This window comes from Ammospiza caudacuta, chromosome 20 (genome assembly GCF_027887145.1).
Source record: "Ammospiza caudacuta isolate bAmmCau1 chromosome 20, bAmmCau1.pri, whole genome shotgun sequence".
Classification (NCBI taxonomy): domain Eukaryota; kingdom Metazoa; phylum Chordata; class Aves; order Passeriformes; family Passerellidae; genus Ammospiza; species Ammospiza caudacuta.
This window is the reverse complement of record NC_080612.1, coordinates 8,901,491-8,923,687: the sequence shown is the minus strand read 5'-3', so window position 1 is coordinate 8,923,687 and position 22,197 is coordinate 8,901,491. Positions and strand designations below refer to the sequence as shown.

The 22,197-nt window shown below is 42.3% G+C and overlaps 1 protein-coding gene across 1 annotated transcript; it reads left to right on the top strand.

The window, feature by feature from the left end:
- Nucleotides 1-1,169: 1,169 nt before the first annotated feature.
- On the top strand, nt 1,170-21,899 carry SLC6A4 (solute carrier family 6 member 4). Its single transcript, XM_058817706.1, has 14 exons — nt 1,170-1,433; nt 8,190-8,779; nt 9,459-9,593; nt 10,198-10,417; nt 10,812-10,950; nt 11,318-11,452; nt 13,134-13,237; nt 13,928-14,055; nt 14,342-14,454; nt 15,135-15,266; nt 16,252-16,351; nt 16,702-16,802; nt 18,103-18,270; nt 18,934-21,899. Exons 2-14 carry the CDS (start codon nt 8,329-8,331, stop codon nt 19,006-19,008), a joined length of 2,001 nt encoding a protein of 666 aa, XP_058673689.1. The 5' UTR covers nt 1,170-1,433; nt 8,190-8,328; the 3' UTR covers nt 19,009-21,899.
- The last annotated feature ends 298 nt before the right edge of the window (nt 21,900-22,197 follow it).

The window sequence follows — 22,197 nt, the reverse complement described above, 5'->3', positions numbered from 1 at the left end:
GATATTTGCACATTAAACTCTGTGCTGTGACCTCCAGAAAGGTTTGCTGGGTGAGGCATGGCAGGATCTGTCCTTGCAACCCGTCTGGAATAGCACAAAACAGAGGAGGAATATCAGAGGCAAGGACACGAACTGGGGGGGTTTTCCTGCCTGCAGCCAAGGGAGGCGAGCACCAATCCTGATGATTTTGGAAAGCAGGACACAGGAGGGAAATCCAGCCCAGCAGACAGAAGGTGAGTGTTGCTGTTTGCACGAAAAGATCAATGAATTTCTACAGCAAGTGAAGGGGGGAAAACTCAATTTGACGAAACGGCCTTAAGACAGTGCCCAGGGCGGTAAATGGGAAACAAAGCTGATTCCAGTGCGTTCCCGTGTGCGGAGCTGCAGTGCCCGAGCTCTCCTTGAGATGGTGCAGGAGCCTCGCCCTGCCTGCCCACAGCTCCGCCGGGGACCGGGGACAGCAAAGTGCGAATTGCAGCTCTTCCGTTTCCAGTTTATTTTATTTTCAATTGTTTGGAAGAAGTCTCTGAAAACTGGCAACTGCTTACAGCAAAGCTGCTGCTGCTCTAACAATCAGCTACTCCTACTTATTGCCCCTATTCTGCTTTTCCACCTTTTTTCCCCCCTAAATCTGCCCCCTAAACTATGGCATTGACCTGTGATTATGACCTTTTATAAACAAGTCGTGGAGTGCAGGAATGAAGAAATCCTGGATGAAAAACACTGGAGAAAAAAAAAAGTGTTAGAAGTGGAGTGAGGTATTTGAAGTAGTGGTAGGAAAAAAGGAAATTACTTGTTGAGCTTATTGAGGCAGCAAAACGCTTGTAAAGAATTTGTGCTTCAAGCTTTAGAACAAAACTAAACCTTATTTCTTTATTAAAATAATGTAGCTATTCAGGATTATTGAAAAGAAATTATTCTTTTCAAGAATTTAAGAGAATTGAAATTATTCTTTTCAAGCCCTTTTATTGTGATAATATCCCCGTCCTTCCTATCCCCCTGTAATCTACACAAATTTCTAATTCATTGACTCCCTCAAAACTTCGTTGTGTCCGTCCTGTTAATTATATTTATAAAAACACCCAGCAAAGCTGTCCCTTCCCAGGAAAGCTCCCCTTCCTTCTGCCTCTGCCTTCATTGGATCCTGCTCGCCAGAACAGATCAGAGCAGGCAAATGTAGCCACCCACCTCTAGGAGGAAAACTGAGCTGCAGCCCTGGTGAAACATAAAGTTTATTTGACTAAAGTGACGCAAAAATTCTTAAAGAGCTCTTTGGCAGCAGATTATCTGGCAATCAGACCATGTGAGGGGGACTGGTGTACAAAAAGCTGCCCAGGATGCTGAGGTGGCCACAGGCTGAGGTAAATGTGGCTGAAGGGGACTCGAGCTCGGATCTCCGCCAGGGCAGCGCTTGGGACCCACCCCGCACACAGGTACTGAATCGTTTTGTCTTTACACAGCCATGGCTCGGGCACTTTTACACTTTTATGAAATTCAGGCAGGCACAGAGAGAGCTGCTCCTCAGAGCTGCCCCCCTGCAGCAGCCGCAGAGTTTCATTAACTTTCCCTCCTCGCTGTGTTTCAGTTATAAAATCTGAAATATGAGTGACAGGCTAAAATCCGTACTCTGGGTTTTGTTTGTTTTTAAATCAGCTTTAAGGGCTTTGACAATTTCTAAAACATTTTTCATCTAACAAAGCTTTGGGGGCAAACAGAGATACATTGATTTTAGTTTGAGTTTTCCTTGAGTTTTTAAAACTTTTAGTGCCTTTTATTTCTTTCCTGCTGTTCCATGCTCTGCTCTGTCGTGTTCAGGCACTTGTCCAGCAGTTATGAATGTTGGGAGTCAAATGCCTGTAGCAGAACATGTTCTGACAATCTAAACTTCAGAGTTTTGGCAGTCCACATAACTGCATTACAGATGTAAAGTTATTTAAGGCTTACAAAAAAGCATTAATCTATAAGGAAAAATGAAGGAAAACAGCAGAATCTGAAGGAAAAAGAAGAAAAAAATAGGCAATTTGGGCTGTTATTTATTCTGAAAGGGTGAAGTGAGCTTTATTAACTATATTGTTATATTTTAAAAGGTAAATGGTTCCAGCACAGTAAATTATTGAACTCAATGGGACAGATTTATTGCAAGTAATAAATCTGAAGTGTATGTCCTACATATATTTATAGTCAATCACGTTTACTGAAACCAACAGGCTTGTTGGGTTAGTTCATAAGAAATATGGAGTTTAATTAAGGAATGCAATGCAACTGAATATATAAATAGGCAAGGAAAACATGTTTTGATATGTTGAGAAAGCCTGGGGGAAAAGGGATCAGGCATTTAATGGGTTTGGATTCTTGAAAATGTTGTGGCATTTTTTAATGTGGGTTGTCAGACATTTACCAGGGAAGGGCTCAAACACTTGGGCTGCATCTTCTGGTGATTTTGATGGTGAATTAACCATAATTTTCTTGGAGAATACTTTTCAAACTTCTCATATAGCAAGTGGCTGTTGTGACCATTTTCTAATTGGACAGGGTGTGATGAATTTCAGATGGTTAAATTAAGAAAAACTGCCCCAAAACTAGAATTTAATAACAACACAAAATTATTCCCACACATGGAAACGTGCAGTGTTTAAGTTTGTTCCAGCTTTCCTCCATGGAAATATAAACTGCTGAGTTTTCATCAGTAACAGCCTAAAGAAATGTTAATTCTGTGTCTTGATCTCCTTCCTGATGCCCATGTTTGAACTCTTTTCCCAGCCTGTGTGTTTGCAGCTCTTTATTTTACAGAACTGACAGAACACAATGAGCCCTGCCTGTGGGGTAAATGTTCCATACAGAACTTGAGTGGAACTTGGAGCCTGAATTCAGGGCTGTAATTTGCAGATAGCCATTAACAAATCCCCTTCAGAGAAACATCATCTGTTACCAGGGGATGGTGCTCCATTTATTTACTATTTAGCTTGCTGTGTTATGACCCTTCCTTCAAGTTTATATAAATAACTGGAGGAAGAATACAAAAGCAATATCATCCCCTCCAAGCTTATCTGTTTCCTTGCACTACACACAGACACTCTCAAGCCAAAAAAAAACATTTCCCCTCCTCCCTGTTCTTTACATGACTGACACCAGCTTGGCAGCACTCCCACTACAGTGCAGTGCCTGTCTTCTCTACGCAATTGTAAAGGTAAAAATCTCTCTGTCCTGATGAGTTTTTAATTTCAGACTGAGACAGGGACAAGATTGTGATGTAAAACTCCCAGTGCAGGTTTATATTTCCCCCAAAGTGCTGCTTTCAGAGGAATTATTTTCCCATCCCACTCATGTGCAGCCTTATCTGGGAATACAGGAGTTAACCTCTCCTTGTGCCTCTCTTTGGGAAGCAGCCTTTGAGGGCTTTCAGGGCCATTGTCCCACCAGCAGGGCTTGCTGAGCTCACTCTGCTTCAGCAGGAACTTGAGGGACCCTTGGAGCCCTGCAAATATCCACACAAAGGATATTTTGTCCATTTTGTCAACTGCGTGCTCAAAGACTCCTCTTAAAACACTCCCAGGTCACAGTGCTGCGCCTAAGTACCCAACTTTTGTAACATTTAAAATCATTGGCACAAGTCTCTTACAATTCACTGGACCATTAATTTCAGTGGGGTTTGATCACTCTTTATTTTGATTCTCTTAAACTAGAAAAGAATTTCTAAAAAAATTCCCCTGAATAAATCAATTTTCAGCTGTGGAGGGATGGTCTAGATATCAGCTTAGATCTGCTTTACACCTAATGCCCCAATTCTGTGGCTCCCAAGCAGTTTTGACTATCAGGTTTTGAAATCTGAAATACCGACTGTCACACTTGCTAATGAGCTAACAGGAAAGGACATTCTGGGTACTCATTTTTTAAAGAAATCAGTAAAAGTGAACACATTCAACATCAAAAGGCACCAAATTCTTTTTAGCATTACGAACCTAAATATGACTTGTGTATGACACACAGCAGGCAAAATCCACCATAATTGAGAGCAATGCAATTTAATTGGCTGAAATTTTAAATTTTTTAACAAATCCTCACAGTATGGGGACATCTATTCCGTGATACTTTGATTTAAGGGTTGCTCCTGACCTGTGCAAACTCAGAGGAAAATCATGAGACCTCTCTGGCTCATTTGTGGCTCAGGGGTGAGAACAGGTCCAGGCAAACAGCACAGCCCTCTCCTGCCTGGGGTGAGTGTTTCTATCTTGTCACACAAACTTCTTGCTTGATATTTGAGATAAAAGCAATGTCCTTGGCCTCCTTCCATTTCTGCACAACTGCCTGGGTGAGCCGCACGGTGTCAGGTGAGTCAGGCAGCTGTAACTTCAACCATCTCAAATTCTCTGTGATAAATGTGAGATTTAGGTCAAGTTAACAGGAATCATCCCAGGGTTTCATTCTGTTTGCCAACACCCTGGGCTGATTCTTCCTGAGGTTCAAAGCTTCAATTCCCAGCAAGTGCCTGCATGTGAAGGGCTGGAGGATGGAGGAGCAGGGGAGGGAAGGTGGGACCTGAGTTTTCCTTCAGCCCAGCGAGTGCTGCTTCCCCACTGTCACGGAATCAGCACATGCAATAAGAACTTCATTGGTGTGAAGTGATATTTGTACAAATCTATACATTCTGCAGCTGTGAGGGCTAAAATGGGAGGCACAGGGGTGGGTGAAGGCTCTGCAGCCCCACTCAAACTCAGGAACTCCTGGTGACTCCGGATTTGCCTCCCTTGCTGATTCTGCTCTTTGCTGCTCCTCAACCCCATCGCTTTGCTCTCCCAGACACATGAAAAGCCAATTCCTCCTTTAAAAAGTGCCGAGAGCAGGAAAATCCCGTTGTTGTGGTGTTGGGAAGAGTTGTTTACTCTGTGGCAGAGCATGAAAGGCGAGGGATTCCCGCACTGCCAGGAGAGGTCACTGCGAGCCTCCAGAAATAAACAGGAGATGCTCCAACACTTAAAACTTGAACCGGGCTGCAGGCCAGGGATGCTCCTCGAGGATTGCTCTGGTACAGGCAAAAGAGCCGGATTTGTGCATCAAGGAATATGCAGGGATTTTAATTCCTGCAGTGTTCAAGCTCATCTCCGTGAGGGAGATAAATAAATATAATTTAATTAATGTCTGACTGATGTGAACTGCGTTGGTGGCTGCAGCAGCACGTGTGGGAACACATGTCTTCAGTTATCACCCAAATGTTTTCAGCAAGGCTGGGACAGCTGTGCAGGACTGCGGGGTCACTCCTCTTGAGTCACTCTTTGCTCAGGGAGGTGACATTGCCAGGGCTGGCACCTTCCACGTGCTCCTGGAGGGAACAGCCCCAGCTCAGGGCACCGGGGCTCCCAGAGGAGCAAAGTCACCAAGTCTGCCAAGCACAGATCAAAGGGAAACGAAAGCACACGGCTCTGTCTTCTTCCCTTTTTTATCTCTTTTTCTCCTGCTGCTAATTAGGCCTGATAAGAAGCCAAGGTGCAGTTATGTAACAGCAACCTTTGTGACAGCTCAGATTGAAAATGGGTAATAAACTTATTTCTAAAATCACTGCTGCCATCATTCATTCACCTGAATTGGGGATCTGTGCAGAGAAGTGATGGAGGCTGAGGTGGGCAAAATTGGGGTCATTTTCCCCTGGATATCTTCCCTGTGTACGAGCATATTTCCCACTCCAATTTTCTCTGCAGCTCTTTACACTCTTTGTAGTGCTCACAGCGCCTTCAATCTTTTTTTTCTTGATTTGTAGCAAAGCAAAGAACAATGTACATTCTCCCACAATTTTTTATGGTGTAATGAAATAATCTGAAACTGTTCTGCTTGTATGTGCCAATTATGCCCCCGTGAATTCCACTGTGCAGCCGTGGACTCCATCACTGCAGAGATTTCCCAGGACAGCTGACAAGCTGGAACTCCTTTTTCAGAAATAAATAGTTCTGATTTCAGCTGGAGCCCCTGAACATTCACAAGTAATTTTGCATATTTGAGGCTCAAACTACTGAAAATTCAACCAAAGTATTTCAAACAATGTGATTTTTTTTTTCTATGTGGTGTGCAGAAGAACAGGAGAAGGAATTTAGGTCTGAATGACAACAATCCTGGTTGTCACAAATCTTGGATATCAACAATAACAATAACTCCTTGACCTCCCCTTAGTAAAGAAAGCACTAAAAATGTGCAGAAATAAAGAGTTTTACAAACACAGTGAGAGTTTAGCCTCAGATATGGAAAAATCAGTCCCATGAGATAATGCAGTTAAATCAACATCCTTTACTGTGTTCCCATTTATGAGTGAGAGGTGTAAAGTCCAGAAGGGCTCAGGTTACTTTTCCACATTCCCACCTGGTATTTACCATGCTCTGTACAAGGGGAGGATTGGCTGTGGCCTTCCCTTGGATTTCTCTGTGGCCACCAGGGCTGTTTCCATCTCCAGAACCTCTTTTGGGACATTTGGAAGGTTTTGGACTCCAAAGGCATTCAGGTTTTATAGTCCTGCAGGTAAAAGAGAACCTCCTGTTCTTTGCCCTGGTGTTTTTCTCTGGAACTTGAAGATGTTTCAATCTTTGTGGATAATTAATTAATAGCGGCAAAGCACTTGCTCTTGTAAGAATTCACATTAATGATGCACTGCTTGCTGTATGACAAAAAAGGGAGTATTTGAGTAGAGATAGAATGTAAACCTGAAGAACTAAATATTTCTGAAAGTTATAAGCAATATTTTCAAGTGAATCTTATCTCAAAACCATCCTCCTGTTTGCTCTGCAGCTCAGTAACTTTCCTTCTCTTTCTGCTTGCATTGAGAAATGTTTAGAAAAGGTTTAGCAAACTGTCTTTGTAAAAGGTGGAAAGCTGGGAAAAACCTGAGTTTTCATAGCTCTGATAATCAGCAAATTCTAGAAATAAGCAAGTGATATCCCTTCTCTGCTTTAGTTTTTTCCTGCAGTTAGTTATAAGTAAAATAATGCTTATTTTCCTGCTAGGATGTGGCAATGACATTTATTACCATGATAAAATGTTTTGAAAGGGAAAAATTAGATGTAACAATTTAATCTTGGCATGGTATAGCTTGTGTGACTCTTTGCTAGCAATAAAGCAGGGTTACTGCCCTGGGGAATTTACAGCCCAGGGGATCAGCTCCTGTTCCAAGGTTTTCTTGGGTAAAGGCAGCTGGGTGTTTACCTGAACAAATCAGCAGAAAACAAAACATGACCTGCTCCCAGAATCACAACTCCTTCTCTGTTATCTTTGTTCTGCAGGAAAAGTTAATTGTGTTATACTTTATTTCAGGATAGTTTATTTCCCTTGGATTCTGTTTTTAGCACACCAGAAGAGGGCAGAGCAGCCAGGGATCCTCCCAGGGCAGGAGCACCGCAGCTGTGCCCACCGCCCTTCCCAGGGCTGGGACCACAGTGTCAGCAGATCCAAACTGAGTGAAAGATGCTTTTATTTGCCCAGGGAGTCAGATAAAATCGGGGACAAGTTTTGTCCTTTAGACTCACATGTCAGTTCCTAATGAGAAGAATCAAATTGAAGTATATGACTTCTTTTTCTTATCAGTGTTGACTGAGCCTCAAAAGTTAGTTGATGCAAAACCACTGAGATTTAAATACTTTTCCAAAGTTTCATTTAAGCCTTCCACATTTGCTGCTAAACAAAGCAGACACTAGGATTTCTCAAGAAAGGTGGTTATGAAATGTAATTTTTATATCCTTAGTTATCTCATATTTGTTTAATGAATTCTTTTCCCTTCATACTGGGTGAATTTAGAAATTGCTACAAGATGAGTGGATGAGTTGCAGGATGAACTTAGGAAAATGACAATAAAAGTCCCACTAAGCTCTGCCCTCAGTTTGCAAACTGGGAGTCCAGCAGTGGCCAGAGGAGAATGTGATGCCAGAAGACAGCAGGACTGTGACTGGGTGTGAGGTGTCCAGCAATGCACAAAGTCCAGCAGATCCTCCTGAGAGGGTGTGATCCAGGTACACCAGGTTCTGCTTCTGAAAGAGGATGATTTCTTCCTGCCCTTCTCTGAGCAAAATCCCAGATGATCTATTCTGTGATCCACACTGCATGCTGTGATGGTTAATTACCTCTGTATTTTAATCACAGAATCTGCTGGCTGTAACTTGAAAATTACCAGCATCAGTAAAGTTGTAATGGATTTTCAACTCTTTCTCATTTATTAGATGGTGCTTGTGCCTTCAATCTGATGGATTTAAGTATGGAAGAGGAATTCTAAAAGTGCTGGGAATAAAGGAAGATAAACCCCAAAGGGACCCTGAGGTGCTGCCTGTCTGCAAGTGACCAGAACAAATCTCAGCAAAGATGGAAAAAAAGACCACAAGCAATGAGACAGAGCCCCTGACTTCCAAGAAAGACACCTCAGACTGTAGCAAAGGAGAAGATTGCAAAGAGAACGGACTTGTGGTCAGGAACCCCAAATCTGCCCTGCGGCTGGTGGAGGATGGCAACAAAGCCCACCCGAGCCAGGGGGACAAAGGGGAGGCAGCCCAGATCTCCAATGGCTATTCAGGGGTTCAGAGCTCGGCTCCCTGCAATGGAGAGGGGGAGGATGCCCAGGGCACGGCCCCAGCAGCCACCACCACCACCACCACGTCCACCACCTGCGGGGCCGAGGCTCAGCAGCAGCTGATGGAGCTGGAGGACAGGGAGACCTGGAGTAAAAAAATTGACTTTCTCCTCTCTGTCATTGGATACGCAGTGGATCTGGGAAATGTGTGGAGATTTCCTTATATCTGCTACCAGAATGGAGGAGGTCAGTGCCCACTTATTGTTCCTTAATGCTGAATTTTTTGGTTTATAAATGGATGATTTAGTGGCTTTTGAAAGATCTTGTGTAACAAATTATCAAGGAGAAATTATTCACTGAAAAACCTAAATATTGGGATAGGAAAATCACAGAAAAGCTGTTTAGCACAGTACAACTAGAAGCTGAGAACCAGGTAGGTGCAGACCCACACTCCAACACCTCAATCCCTTTCCCAAGGAGCATTTTAAAATAAACCAACATGTCTAAACCAACTCATGAGGAAGGCTGGGTCTTTGACTCACTGACATAAGAGACAAAATACAAATCTAAAATCTAATCAAGGAGATCTTAGAAAGGACTTTCGTCTCTCTGATGTAACAAAGGCATTTTATTGGAGAAATTAATAATTTTATCTGTAGCCCATCTCACAGGTGTGCGAGTCAGTGGAGTCTTGGTGAATCCTGTGTTGCAGAAATGTGAGAAGTTTGGGCTGGGTGTTGCTTCTTGTTCACACTGCTGAGGAGTTACTCTCATGAGAAACCCCACAGTAATTCAGAGGTGTGCTGGCTAGGGAAGGGACATGCATTTTCCCTGTGAGATAAAAGGAGCTCCTGTTTATGGAGTGCTGGTAATGCTGTAAGAGAAGTCTGTGAAGAGTTACAATCATCTGCTTTCTCTCTTGCAGGAGCATTCCTCATTCCTTACACAATCATGGCCCTCTTTGGAGGGATTCCTCTCTTCTATATGGAATTAGCACTAGGACAGTACCACAGGAATGGCTGTATTTCCATTTGGAGAAAAATATGTCCTATATTCAAAGGTAACAAAGGGAAATGGAACTTTCTGAATAACTGGAAAATCTTCCTATAAAGGTGGCACTTTGGGGGGGAAAAAGAAAATCTCATAAAGCCAAGTAAGACTTGTTCTAAACAAGATTTTGGCTTTATAAACAAAGCTTTCCTAAAACTCCAGGTACACCTGCACATGTGTGTGTACTCTTGTATACACATACACTTTGCAACTCAAATTGATTAGAGAGAGGCTGACCAAGCCTAAAATGATAAAGAATAAAAAGAACTGCTCTATATCCTCATTTAGTCTGGTTCCCAGTGCTGAAGCTCTAATCCTGTCTTTATATATTTACTGAGACTGCAAGATGCCTATTTCTAAATTGTATAAACTTAGGAACACATAGAAAATATCCCTTAAAAGAATGTTCTGTCTTGATTAAGGATACTTTGCTGGAATCAGAGTATTTCTGAAGTCACAAGAAATGCCAATGCTGTAAACACTTGGGAGGGTGTGTGTTCCTCCTGCAGAGCTGCCTTAGACAAATGGTTGTTGATGTGATAACCAATTATTTTCTCTTTTTTTTGTGCCTAAAACTTACACTGACTGAATGCAATTCTTTCCTGCCTCTCCAGGAATTGGCTTTGCCATCTGTATCATAGATCTTTACGTAGCCTCCTACTACAACACCATCATGGCTTGGGCTTTTTACTACCTCATCTCCTCCTTCACGGCGGAGCTGCCCTGGACCAGCTGCACAAACCCCTGGAACACAGGAAACTGCACCAACTACTTCAGCAAGGACAATGTCAGCTGGTCCCAGCACTCCATCTCTCCTGCAGAAGAATTTTATACGTAAGTGCATGTAAGTGAGGATGGTGGTGGTAGCCAGACTGCTGGAACACCAGCAAGGTTTTCCTCAGGGCAGCAGGGCTGATTGTTGATGGCATCCTCTTCAAATCACTGGATTTTCGGAGGGGGTCTAAGCTTAGGGTGCATGGGGTGCGCTCTGTGTTTTAGGAGTTTCCCAGTTGCTGTCTGCTGTCACTTATCATCACTGCTGTGCTGTTAATACCAAACTTTTAAGTAAAATAAAATGAATCCAAAATGTCATGACTTTGAAGGCTGCTTAACAAGACCTCAAGATTCCTTGTAATGCTCAGATCACGATATGGGACTGTTAAATGCACATTTAATGTAAGGATTTGTTTAAAAAGTATCTCTGCTGTGTTTCTCTTTCCTCTTGCAGCCGCCAGGTTCTGCAGGTGCACAGGTCCAATGGGCTGGATGACCTGGGGGGCATTAGCTGGCAGCTGACCCTCTGCCTGCTGCTCATCTTCACCATTGTGTACTTCAGCATCTGGAAAGGGGTCAAAACATCTGGCAAGGTGAATGCAAAAGCACAACACATCAGCTTGTCTTGAGGCAGTTCTGCCTGAGCCAATTAACTGCCAGGGGATCAGTTCAGGTTGTTTTCATGACAGGGATTATGGGCTGAGGTATTTGGGGAGCACTTGCTGTACAGTGACTGCTACTCTAAGCAACAAAATAAAATAAGTGACACCGCTGTTCTCTGAGCAGGACCAACCCTGCCAGGGAGAGGGTTCAGATGTGCAAACTGCCTCTTTACAGACCTGCAGAGAAGCTCATGTGAAGATGCTATAAATGCTAAGACATATTACATGATTAACTAACTTTTATTATCCCTGCTACCTTTCTCCCCATGGCAAACGCTCTCACCACGTTCCCCCACAGGTGGTTTGGGTGACTGCCACGTTCCCTTACATCATCCTCTTCATCCTGCTCGTGAGAGGTGCAACTTTGCCTGGGGCTTGGAGAGGTGTCCTCTACTACCTGAAACCTGACTGGCAGAAACTCCTGGCCACTGAGGTAAAGAACTTTATAAAAGGGAGATTTGCTTTCAGCCTGCCTGTGTGTGTGTCACCATAGATGCATAGAGCTGACTGAACAAATGTCTTAGCCTGAGCCCATGCTCTTTCCATAATCATAAAGAATTTTAAAGATTAGAGTCTACCCTCAGTTTAGCTTGAACTACAGGCAGAGCTCCCATACAGTGGCTGAACAGAATGAGTGATCTGATTAGAAGAAAGCAAGTGACCAAACACTTTTTCACCAGGAAAATGGTGACCAGGCTGGCACTGAGTGAGAAGATGTGAGTGCTCCTACACTGCAACAAATCCTTCCCCTGTGAGTCACACTGAGAAAAGTGAATTTATTAAACCCTAACAAGTGGTAGAGCTGCAGATTTTGGCTTAAGGGGATGAGTACAGCCCTACAGTGTCCACAGCTGCCCCCATTTAAATAGTGCAGGTTACTGGAGCAGAAACTTCTGTCTCCATCCTGTAACAATCTTTGGCAGATGAGCCCACAGACACCAACTAAACTCTGGCCCAGTAACTCATGTAAGTGCCTGTGGAGGAGGAATAAATCAGTCAGGCCTGCATGCACCACCAAAATTTGACAGGAAAGCAGGAATGAGGACAAACTGAGCTACCCAACAAAGCCCAGGCTCTCCAGTGTCTGATCCAGCCTTGAACTCTGTGGATGACAAGCAATCCATCAGGCTCGAGGCTGTGCTCACTCCACTGCCTGTGAAAGTGTCTGGTGAGGAGGGTGATGGAAAAAACCCCAATGCAATAAATACTACAAACACAAAGATTAAAAATTTCCAATGTTTGCAAGTCTGCTGCTGCCCAGCTGATATGGAGAGTTTTGAATGAAGAGGAAATGAAAAGACACCAGCCTCTGATAAAGCAGCATCTCCAATAAGGAACCACATCTTCTGAAAAAGCAATAAAGGGCATTGATATTGTATTGGATGTATCTGGAGTGAGGACAGCAGATTGCAATCTGTGTGCTGGGTGATGACAGAGCTCTGTCTGGGTGATACAGGATGGCCTCACACGATGGGAGAGAATATTAGAAATGAGTTGTAATGAACTCCATGTTTCAATCAAAAGAGAATAAATGAATGAGGACTTTCACCTTCAGAAAGAGAGCTGATATTGTACTTTAGAACATTACTCATTAGGGCTGTGGCCACTTTTCAAGTACAACAAGCTTTTCATAACAAGATCATCACACTTGCATCTGTCACAGCTACAACAAAGCTGAATTGAGCCCCAAGAACCAGAACTGCATCCACACAGCCAAAGGGATTTCCATAAATCCAGGAAAAGTCTACATAGCCTGGAGGACACATTGCCAAGCACAGAGCTATTCCATAACACACAGAGTTTGGAGGAAGATTTGGAAGACTTCAAAATCATGGGTATAAAGTTCTCCATACACTGCAAAACTTGTGTTAAATTGATTACAGGCAATTGACTGAATTAATCTAAGATGCTGGGAGAAGTGCAACAGCCACAACAGCTCTACAACAAACATTCATATTTCAACAGCTCTCTCAACAGTGTCTGTTAGACCAGGACTAGGACATAGGCAGACCAGTGAAATGCCCTTTTGTAGACCTAAGTGATATTCTGAATATGCCAAACTCACTCAAATCTGTTTCATGGCATCTTTCTTTTTGGCCTTCAATATTTTTCAGGTTTGGGTGGATGCAGCAGCTCAGATTTTTTTCTCCCTGGGACCAGGTTTTGGGGTCCTGTTGGCTTATTCCAGCTACAACAAATTCCACAACAACTGCTACCAGTGAGTGAGTTCTACCTTATTCCATAAGTAAAATTGAGTTTAAAAATATGACTGGTTATTTATGAAAAAGAAACAGGGTGTTGGTGAAAGGCACTAAATTGTCAGACCTGTGTACATAGAAATCAGAAGTAACAGAGAACCTGCAATCTCAAGCATTTCTCCTCTGTTGCCCACTTAAAGTAAGATGATTTTTACTAATTTTACAGCAAGAGGTCTAAAATGTAGAAACCTGCCACAACAAAACGGACTAAACCCCTGCCAAACCATCACATTGTGGTTATTTAATCTCAGTAGTCAGTTAAAAAATAACTTCATTGTCTCAAGCAGAAAGGCAATTTATGTTTTTTCCTTGTTACCTGAAAAAAAATCTATTTCTAACTTCTAAAATAAAATTCTCAATTTTTTAATATTCATGTAGTAATTCCTATTCTTTTAAAACAGCAGGATGCAGCCAGCATTCAATCCAGTGGCAGACTGATGTTACTGCACCTGTGTGGATTTGAGAAGAAAAAGTAGTCATGGGTTGTTGGGGTTTTTTCCTCTGTCTTTCAAATCTGCTGCTCATTTGTTCCTTGTATTCCCCTAGTTTTTCTAGGAGTGTGTCTAGATTGTAAACCAAGAGGTTGTAAACCCTTTCTAGCAGGTGCAGATGAGTCAGGTCCCTGATGAGAGTTAGGTCTTCTGTTGCAGAGATGCTCTGGTCACCAGCACCGTGAACTGCCTGACCAGCTTTGTGTCTGGGTTTGTCATCTTCACCGTGCTGGGCTACATGGCTGAGATGAGGAATGAAGATGTCTCAGAGGTTGCCAAAGACACTGGTAGGTAAAGATTTCATACACATCTCAAACTGCTTCTAAGATAGAATACATCTGCATATGTACTTCCAGATCGGGAGCAGCCCAAGAGATAAGAAATATTTAATATATTATTCAGAATGCTGACTTTATTGGGCACTGTTACAGATAAAAAAATTAGCCTATAAATATCACATATAAAAGGCAGATTTCAGATTTGCAGTTTCACAGGCATGGCAAAGCAGCCTGGGGGTAGAAGTTCTCCCCTGGGAGACACCATGTCCTGACAGTGATCCCATCTCTGCTCCAGGACCCAGCCTGCTCTTCATCACCTACGCAGAGGCCATTGCAAACATGCCAGCTTCCACCTTCTTTGCCATCATCTTCTTCCTCATGCTGCTCACTCTGGGCCTGGACAGCACGGTGAGTGGCCAGCAGGGTCACAGCCTGGCCCCCTGAGGCACCACAGAAACAGAATTACAAACACTGCACTGCCACTGAGGGGTTTGCAGTGCCAGGTGCCTTCTGTAAGACAGCAACTGTTACTCCAATTTTTATGTGAATAGGTTTGAATATAATCAATTATTTGTCACTGTCATGCTGTGACAATTAAGACCCTGAAATACAAGTAAATTGATTTATACATTCCTAATTGAATGCAGCCATCCAGTCTCCTTTCTTGCTTGTAAACTTACAAAGCAATTAGGAAAATCTGGAATTTTTTCACATAATTTGGATTTAAAAGGTGGGAACTGGAGATACACTGAAAAATTGTCATGTGAGTCTGGTTTTACAGGTGGAGAATCAGCTTCTTCCAGCAGGGCTGAACTCAGCTGATTTCAGTCTTGGTCCTACTGAACCACCTCTCATTTCTCCACATCCTGGTGCCTTTGGATGACAGTGCATCCCCACAGACACCTGAACACTAAATCCCCACCCTAAAGAGTTTTAAAAAGTTAGGAGGAAAGACTTGTCTAAAACCCCACACCAACTCTAGAGCAGAATAAAGCACCAATGTTTCAATGTTCCTTTAAGCACTCAAGCATACTTTAAAACAGGTAACACTGGCCTCTATTTCCCAGTGACTTTTCCATGCTTTTCAGTTTGCAGGACTAGAGGGAGTGATTACTGGAGTCCTGGATGAATTCCCCCACGTCTGGGGCAAACGCAGGGAATTGTTTGTCCTTGGTCTGACCATCCTTTGCTTTTTGGGGTCGCTGGCAACCCTGACATTTGTGAGTATTTCACCTCAGCCTCCCTCACTGGCAGCTTCCTGCCAATGACACCTTGGAGAGGGCAGTAATTTTTTGAAGAGAGTTTCAAGAAATCAGATTTAACCTCCAGGCTGTTTTCTCTATGCATTAGAAATCCATTACTTGGAATAAATGTGAATTAGATTTCACTAGGAAATATGTTGCAAAATGATCATACTGCAATTCATTATGTGCTATAGATCATAAATGGTGCTGCTCATCAGTCAGCAGACAACCAGCCACATTTTTATGTAGTTTATTTCTTATTCCCAAAAGCCCTGTGTTTAAAAATACCATGAATAGTTATTATAATCTTCACAATGTGTCAAATGTATTTTGAATTTTAAAAAAAGATCTAGTAATGAATTTCCTGGATCTTCCTCACTGTTTCAAGGCAGAAATCACCATTAGTCACATCAAATTGCTCCCATGGGCTTGTAGATTTCATTCCCACAACAAGCAATTTTTGAATAATGAGTGTAATGATCACAAGGGAAATAGAAAGAAATACTTGGCTTTCCTGTCATGTTTCACTCCACTTGCTCATTTATGTGTAACTTCCTTCTTATATGAAGTGTTTGCTGTACAAGGATGCAGAGTTCCTCTGCAAGAGGTCTCCTCCTTCGTGGTTCTAGATCCCAAACAGAAAGAAAGCAAAGCAACACTTTATTTATTTGCTGTTCAGTAGCCATGATCCCTGGTGGAGAGGAGGGCATGCACAAAGCCATGCTGTAAAATCCCCTTTTTTCACTAAAACCCAGCCAGAAGTGCCACTAGATTTTAGCTTCTCTTCATAGCAGCCCCCGGGTGAGGGGTGACCACAGAGGGTGAGCAGCTCACCAGGGTTTCCCTGGCAGGAACAGCCACCAAGTGACAGATCTGGGTGAATTCCCCACTTGAGAACGTTCTGCTCCAGCAGCAGCAGGGCAGCGTCCTGGGCACACTGACAGCTTGGTCTCTTTTCCAGGGAGGAGCATATGTGGTGAAGCTGTTTGAGGAATATGCCACGGGTCCAGCTGTCCTGACCGTCGTGTTCCTGGAGGCAGTGGCTGTGTCCTGGTTCTATGGTACCTCCAAACACCCCACCCCAAACTCCTGAGCTCCTGCAGCTCAGCATGGCCTCAGCTTCTGCAGACAACATCACACAATCCCCAGAAAAAAGTTTGCAAAAGCTTTTCATAGCCTCACTGATAACTAAGGCAGTGAGAATTAGTGTTAATTGCTCTCTGATAGCTAAAAGTAACAGGAGGTGTAATTCAGCATAATTAAAGATTTAGTAAAATTAAGAGTTATAGGAACAAAATAGTCTTCTGGGATAGATTCTGAATTTACTTGCTGGGCATAAGAAAGTGTTGAGTATCCACTTAAGAAAATCTTAGATCTGCTGTCATACCTCTCCTCCCACTTGTGTCCACAGGCATCACCCAGTTTTGCCACGATGTGAAAGAAATGCTGGGCTCTGCCCCAGGCTGGTACTGGCGAGTTTGCTGGGTTGCAATTAGTCCACTTTTCCTTCTGGTGAGTTTTCTTTAGAGCTTTTTCTTTCCAGCACCAAGAAAATCACCACTGAACAATGCAGCTCATTCTAAAAGCTTAATTCCAGAATTCTCTCCTGAAGTTCTTTAGTAACAATTTTTGTTAAACAAAAAAGGCTCAATTAGTAAAACACCCAATACCATGCTGCAAGGTCTTCGTACCAAATCACAGTTTTAAGGATTTTTATAGTTGAATTAGCTGAATAAATCTGGATTCTGAATAACTCCCCCCGTGCCCTCTGCTAAACAAATTTACTTTGTTTTGCTGCCTTATGTTTACCTCAGCAAAATGTAGCAATAAAAGCTGATGAAACATACTGTCAGAGGAGGAAAACCAAGATAAGTAAATACACTGTCTCAGCAACTGCTGATGGACAACTTTAGAATATTCCACTTTAAATTTCCAGCAGTTAATTGAAACCATTATAAATCTATAGTTCAGAATTGGAAATACTGTCCCAGTGCTTGGCTTGGCAGTGTTATTAATAACATTTGAACATAAAGTGTTCATTTCCTGATTCAAAATTAGTCCATGCTATCTATCTTTTATTCTGACTGACCTTAGTGGGAGCACAGCAGGTCAAGATGGAGTTTATGAAGCACAGAATGTAGATTTAAGACCTACAGAGTGAATTCAAAACACTTGTAATGATCAAGGCATAATTAACAGACCTTGATTTTATTACCCCTAGAAAGAGAAATCTACAAATTAAAATGTCACCACAGTAATTTTTACATTTCTGTCCTCTTTGTAATCCTAAACCAGCAAAATGGAGAGGCACAGAGCTCTGGGGATGTGGTTACCAGGCAGAGCTATTTGTATTCCCTGTGGAAACCCACCTAAAATTAGGAAAGCTCAGGATACAGGATGTCATTTCTGTATGGAAGTTTTGCTGGTAAATCCTGAGCTTCTGATGATACTCTGGAAAAAAAATAGTCAGAGACCCTTCCTGGGACAGTCACAAATATTATTCCTGTAGTATTCAACTAAAAGTGTTTGTTGTTTCCTAAGGAATTTTTCAGTCCTGAATGATATGCTCAGGAAGATGATCCAACAGCAGTAACTGAGCTGACTTTTTTCCTTTTCCTGTTCTGACAGAGAGCAGTGTAGAGTGGAGAGCATCTGTTTTGGGAAGGATCCTCTTGGTGTTTGTTTCATGATTTGTTGTTGATTTAAATCTACACTAATGTAATTTAGGATTCTTTTTCAGTGTCAACAGAGTTCCCCGAAGTGTGTGCCATGAAAATCCACATATTCACACTTTGCCCTTTTTCTCTTTCAGTTTGTCACTTGCAGCTTTCTGTCCAGCCCTCCTGAGCTGAGGCTCTTTGATTATGATTATCCTTACTGGACCACAGTTGTGGGGTACTGCATAGGAACCTCCTCCATCATCTTCATTCCCATCTACATGATCTATCGCTTGGTCATCACCCCAGGGACACTCAAGGAGGTATCCCTGATGCTCTCTTGCTTCTGTTTCACTGTTAGGAAGGAGGTGATCCCTAAAAAAATATCATGACTGGCTGTTCTGTTCCCAGATTCTCACAAATCTCCCCAGTTCTTGCTGAGGCTGCTGACAATTCTTATAAAATATTACATCAAGTAGTTTTTTAAGCTCTGATGAACTGGAGAGTCTTCCTAAAATTCACCCCAGACACTCAAAATCCCCCAGTCAAGCAAATAAGGCAGTGAAAGGCTGGTTTCCTGGGGTGTATCTGTAAGAAAAGCTTGTTTTTCTTTCACGCATTTAGTAAGATTTCTCTGCCATAAATCTGTAATGACAATACTGAGATTTCTTCTAAGTTTAAATAAATACCAGTTCATAAGAAAATATTTAGTAGGCTCAGGGTATCCAAGTAAACTGCAAAGTCCTAAAGCATTAATATGATCTGTCAAGCTTTGATTCCAATTATGTTACAAATAATTTTAAAAATCCTGCTGTGTACTTCTATAGCACTTTCCATCTTCATAGTGCTAACAGAGGGTTGCAACACTCCTGAGTAGCTCAAGAGGCGTAACTTAAAGTTATACTTTATTATTAATATCTTTCTAAATGGCTGACATGATTTGTACTGCCTCTAAAATCAATCCATTTCTGATTTCTTTCCAACAGCGTATTCTGAAAAGCATCACTCCAGAAACAGCCACAGAAATTCCCTTTGGAGACATCCGCATGAACGCAGTATAAGCTGCCCTGGTTCTGGGGGAGGAAGAGGAGCACAAAATGTCACTTTTTCCCCCTCTTCCCCCAAAGAACCTCCTTTCCAGCTGAGACAACAAACAGAGTTTTCCAGGGAGGCTGCACCACTGGCACCATTGGGAAAGGTGATGCCTCCAGCACATTGATCCAAGCAATTCAAGGACATGTACTGAACTGAGCACTCACTGAGGAGCACGAGGGAACATCCCTGCTCCGGGAGCGGCACCGAGCGCCTGCAGCAGCCCCTCCAGGACGAGCCAGGCACGGCAGGAGTAGGTGTAGACCCCCAGTGTGTGGCAGTGCTCCTGTAGCTCCTCCCTCCGTGTGATCGTTCGTACCGGGCAGTGTCGTATTCGCTTCTAAGGTTCTCTACTTGCTTCAACTGCGTGGGAAAATGCACAAATATTTCTGATAGCCATACATTACTCGAGTAACGCAGGGGTTTATACACTAGGAAAACAAAATTAGGAAGTTCCCTAGGTTTGTGGTGGCGTAGACAGAGGGAGAGGAAAAATGCTGAGCAGCACAGCTCTGCACACATCAGCACACACAGCTGGTAGCACCGGCCTCACGTTCACTTCCTCTGGTTTGTAGGTGGTAACAATTTCTATTGTTTCTTGCATAAAAAAAATTATAAAAATATTTTTTTGTGATGTTTGAGGCTTCACTTTCCTTTAGACCCAATCAAGCCACAAAAACTCATCATGAGTTACTCGACAAGCCACTTAAGCTGCCAGCACTTACTGTACTGTTTCCATAACCAATCATTGTCCTGGCAGAGCTACAGAAACTAAAGACCAACAATGAATCTTTTTGAGTTCTGATGCCAAAAAGTACAATCTTAAAGATCTCTTTCTCTGTTTCACTTCAATTTTTTTAACAGTTAATTTCACACCTAAAATTTGCTGGAGCCAGCCTGTGGGGTTTTCCTCCTCTTTCCTAGTACAGAAGTAAAATTTAGAATAATCCTTTTGGCTGGATGACAAAAGTACATTTACAACAATCCAAACCTACTGTGAAGGGTTAGTAGCTCATATTCTGATGTGACTGCATTGGGTTTTAAAGCTGAAGAAGAGAGGAATTTTTTTTCTTAGCAAGAAGCTGAATAGAGTTCAGCAGGATTGATTCTCATCAAAATATTTATATTAAATTTCAAGGCACTGACACACAAATTACCCCCATGTCCATCCAAAGCTCTTTACATGGCATGCACACCGGTGCTCCCCAAATGCAGCTGCCCTGGCCCCTGCAGGACACGAGTTGTGCTGCAGTGGGAGTGCAGGCCAACTCAGGAAAGCATCATTCCTGTACAAACCTGCACTGTATTTTTACTCTGGCACACAGATTATGACGAAAGTAAAATAAAATAGAGGATAAAAGTCTCTTTTGTATCCCTTTGCTAAAGTTGCCAAGGTTCCCTGTGCAGCCAGAGCAGGGGCATCAAGGAACCTGTGGGAGCTGGCCTGGGTATGAAGCACTTGCCAGGTGAGAGGGAAGCAGGGATGCTGTGTTTGTGTTCTGAAAACATTTCCACCACCTCTGCCAAAGTTTCCCCCCTCTGTGTACCTGGAGAAAGGTCTCTTCCACTTCCTCTTCCACTCTGGATAATGACTTTGAGTTCATCTAAGTCTCAATCCTAACTTCCAATGAAGAAATAACTGAAGAGGGACGAGGACTGTTCTTCCAGAACTAGACTTCTGAACTACTTTTAAAAAGGGATTATGTTCTTTAATTGCCACTAGAAAAACACAATAAATCTGTCTTACTGGACAGTTACTCATGTGAAAGTTTTGTAGCTTCTGCCTCAAGTGCATTTGAAACCCACTTCCAAGAGTTAAATTTTCTGAGCTCATTAACTGAAAAAACACATATGAAATGTCAGTGTAAGATGAATGAGGTATTTGCACACATCCAACAGCAAAGTGTGGGAAATAAAGGACAAAACCCTACCCCGTTTCTTTCCTCTTCAGACAGGGTTCAGCTAACAAAAAAAATTGTAACTTTAAGACACAGGATAGACACTGGCTTGCTGGGAGGTTTCAGAGAGATTTCCCAAGAAATATCACATTTTCCAGTGAATTAAGTCAGCCAGGAAGCCCTGATAATAACACAAGCCCTGCAACAGCTGAAATGTGAGACCAATGTGCTCTGAGTCCCGAGATACTGAGAGAGGATGAAAACTCTTAGAACTATTTGAAGATACAAAAAGCAATGTAGATTAAAAAGGCTTTTCCCTTCCTGAATAATACAAAGATAAAATACATCCATGTTTTCATGCTATAAATGCTGAACTTGAAAGGCAGTTTAGTCCTCATTACTTTTTTGTTACATGCTGTACTGGTTCAAATACCTTATTATGGTAAGTTCATTTTTTAGTATTTCTATTTAGCTGAGTGGTTGAAATATTGAGAAATTGATTTATTTATACAATTCTTTTTTTTTTAACATACCCATCTGATAACATGTAAAGCAACCAATATTTATCAGGTAGCTCAGCAAGCAGCCATACCTTAAACACTGGTTTTGTACAAAAACTACTTCTATTGATACCAAATGAACTGCACTGCAGTTACAAAGTGTTTTGAGGCAAAAAAATTCCTTCTCTTCAGCTCACCTTCCATCTACCATGAGTATATCCTACCCTCTGTTCTGAACAGTGAAAAGGGAGTCATGAAAATGGTAAATTAGGACCATCTTTGTCTTTTAAAGAGAATTCAACTGGAGTTTTAGCTGTACAGAACTAAGTATTCCCTCCAACTTGTACATGATGCACCTGTATTAATTTATGCAGCTGTTTAGTTACAAGTGTTGCAAGCTGATTGTAAGTCATCAGTATGTGCCTTGTACTGTAAACTGTTACTGTAATAAATTTAATATTCATAAACCATCTGCAGATGTCTCTTGTGCCTCTCTCTTGTGGGAAGAGCAAAGATAAAAATCTCAATTCTAAGTAACAGCAGAATATCGAGTCCAGCAAGGCCTCTGACAAAAAGCAGAGGATTTCCCTCAGTGTTTGACCCCTGCATTCCAACAGAAGAACCAAAGCTCATTACAGTTGTTTATACAGAACAGAAAACCAAACTGTTCCACACTGGAGTATGTGCTTAACTACTTGATTAGCTGACATATAAAACCCATTCCAAGCCTTTATAAAGTGGCTGCTTTTGCATTTAATTT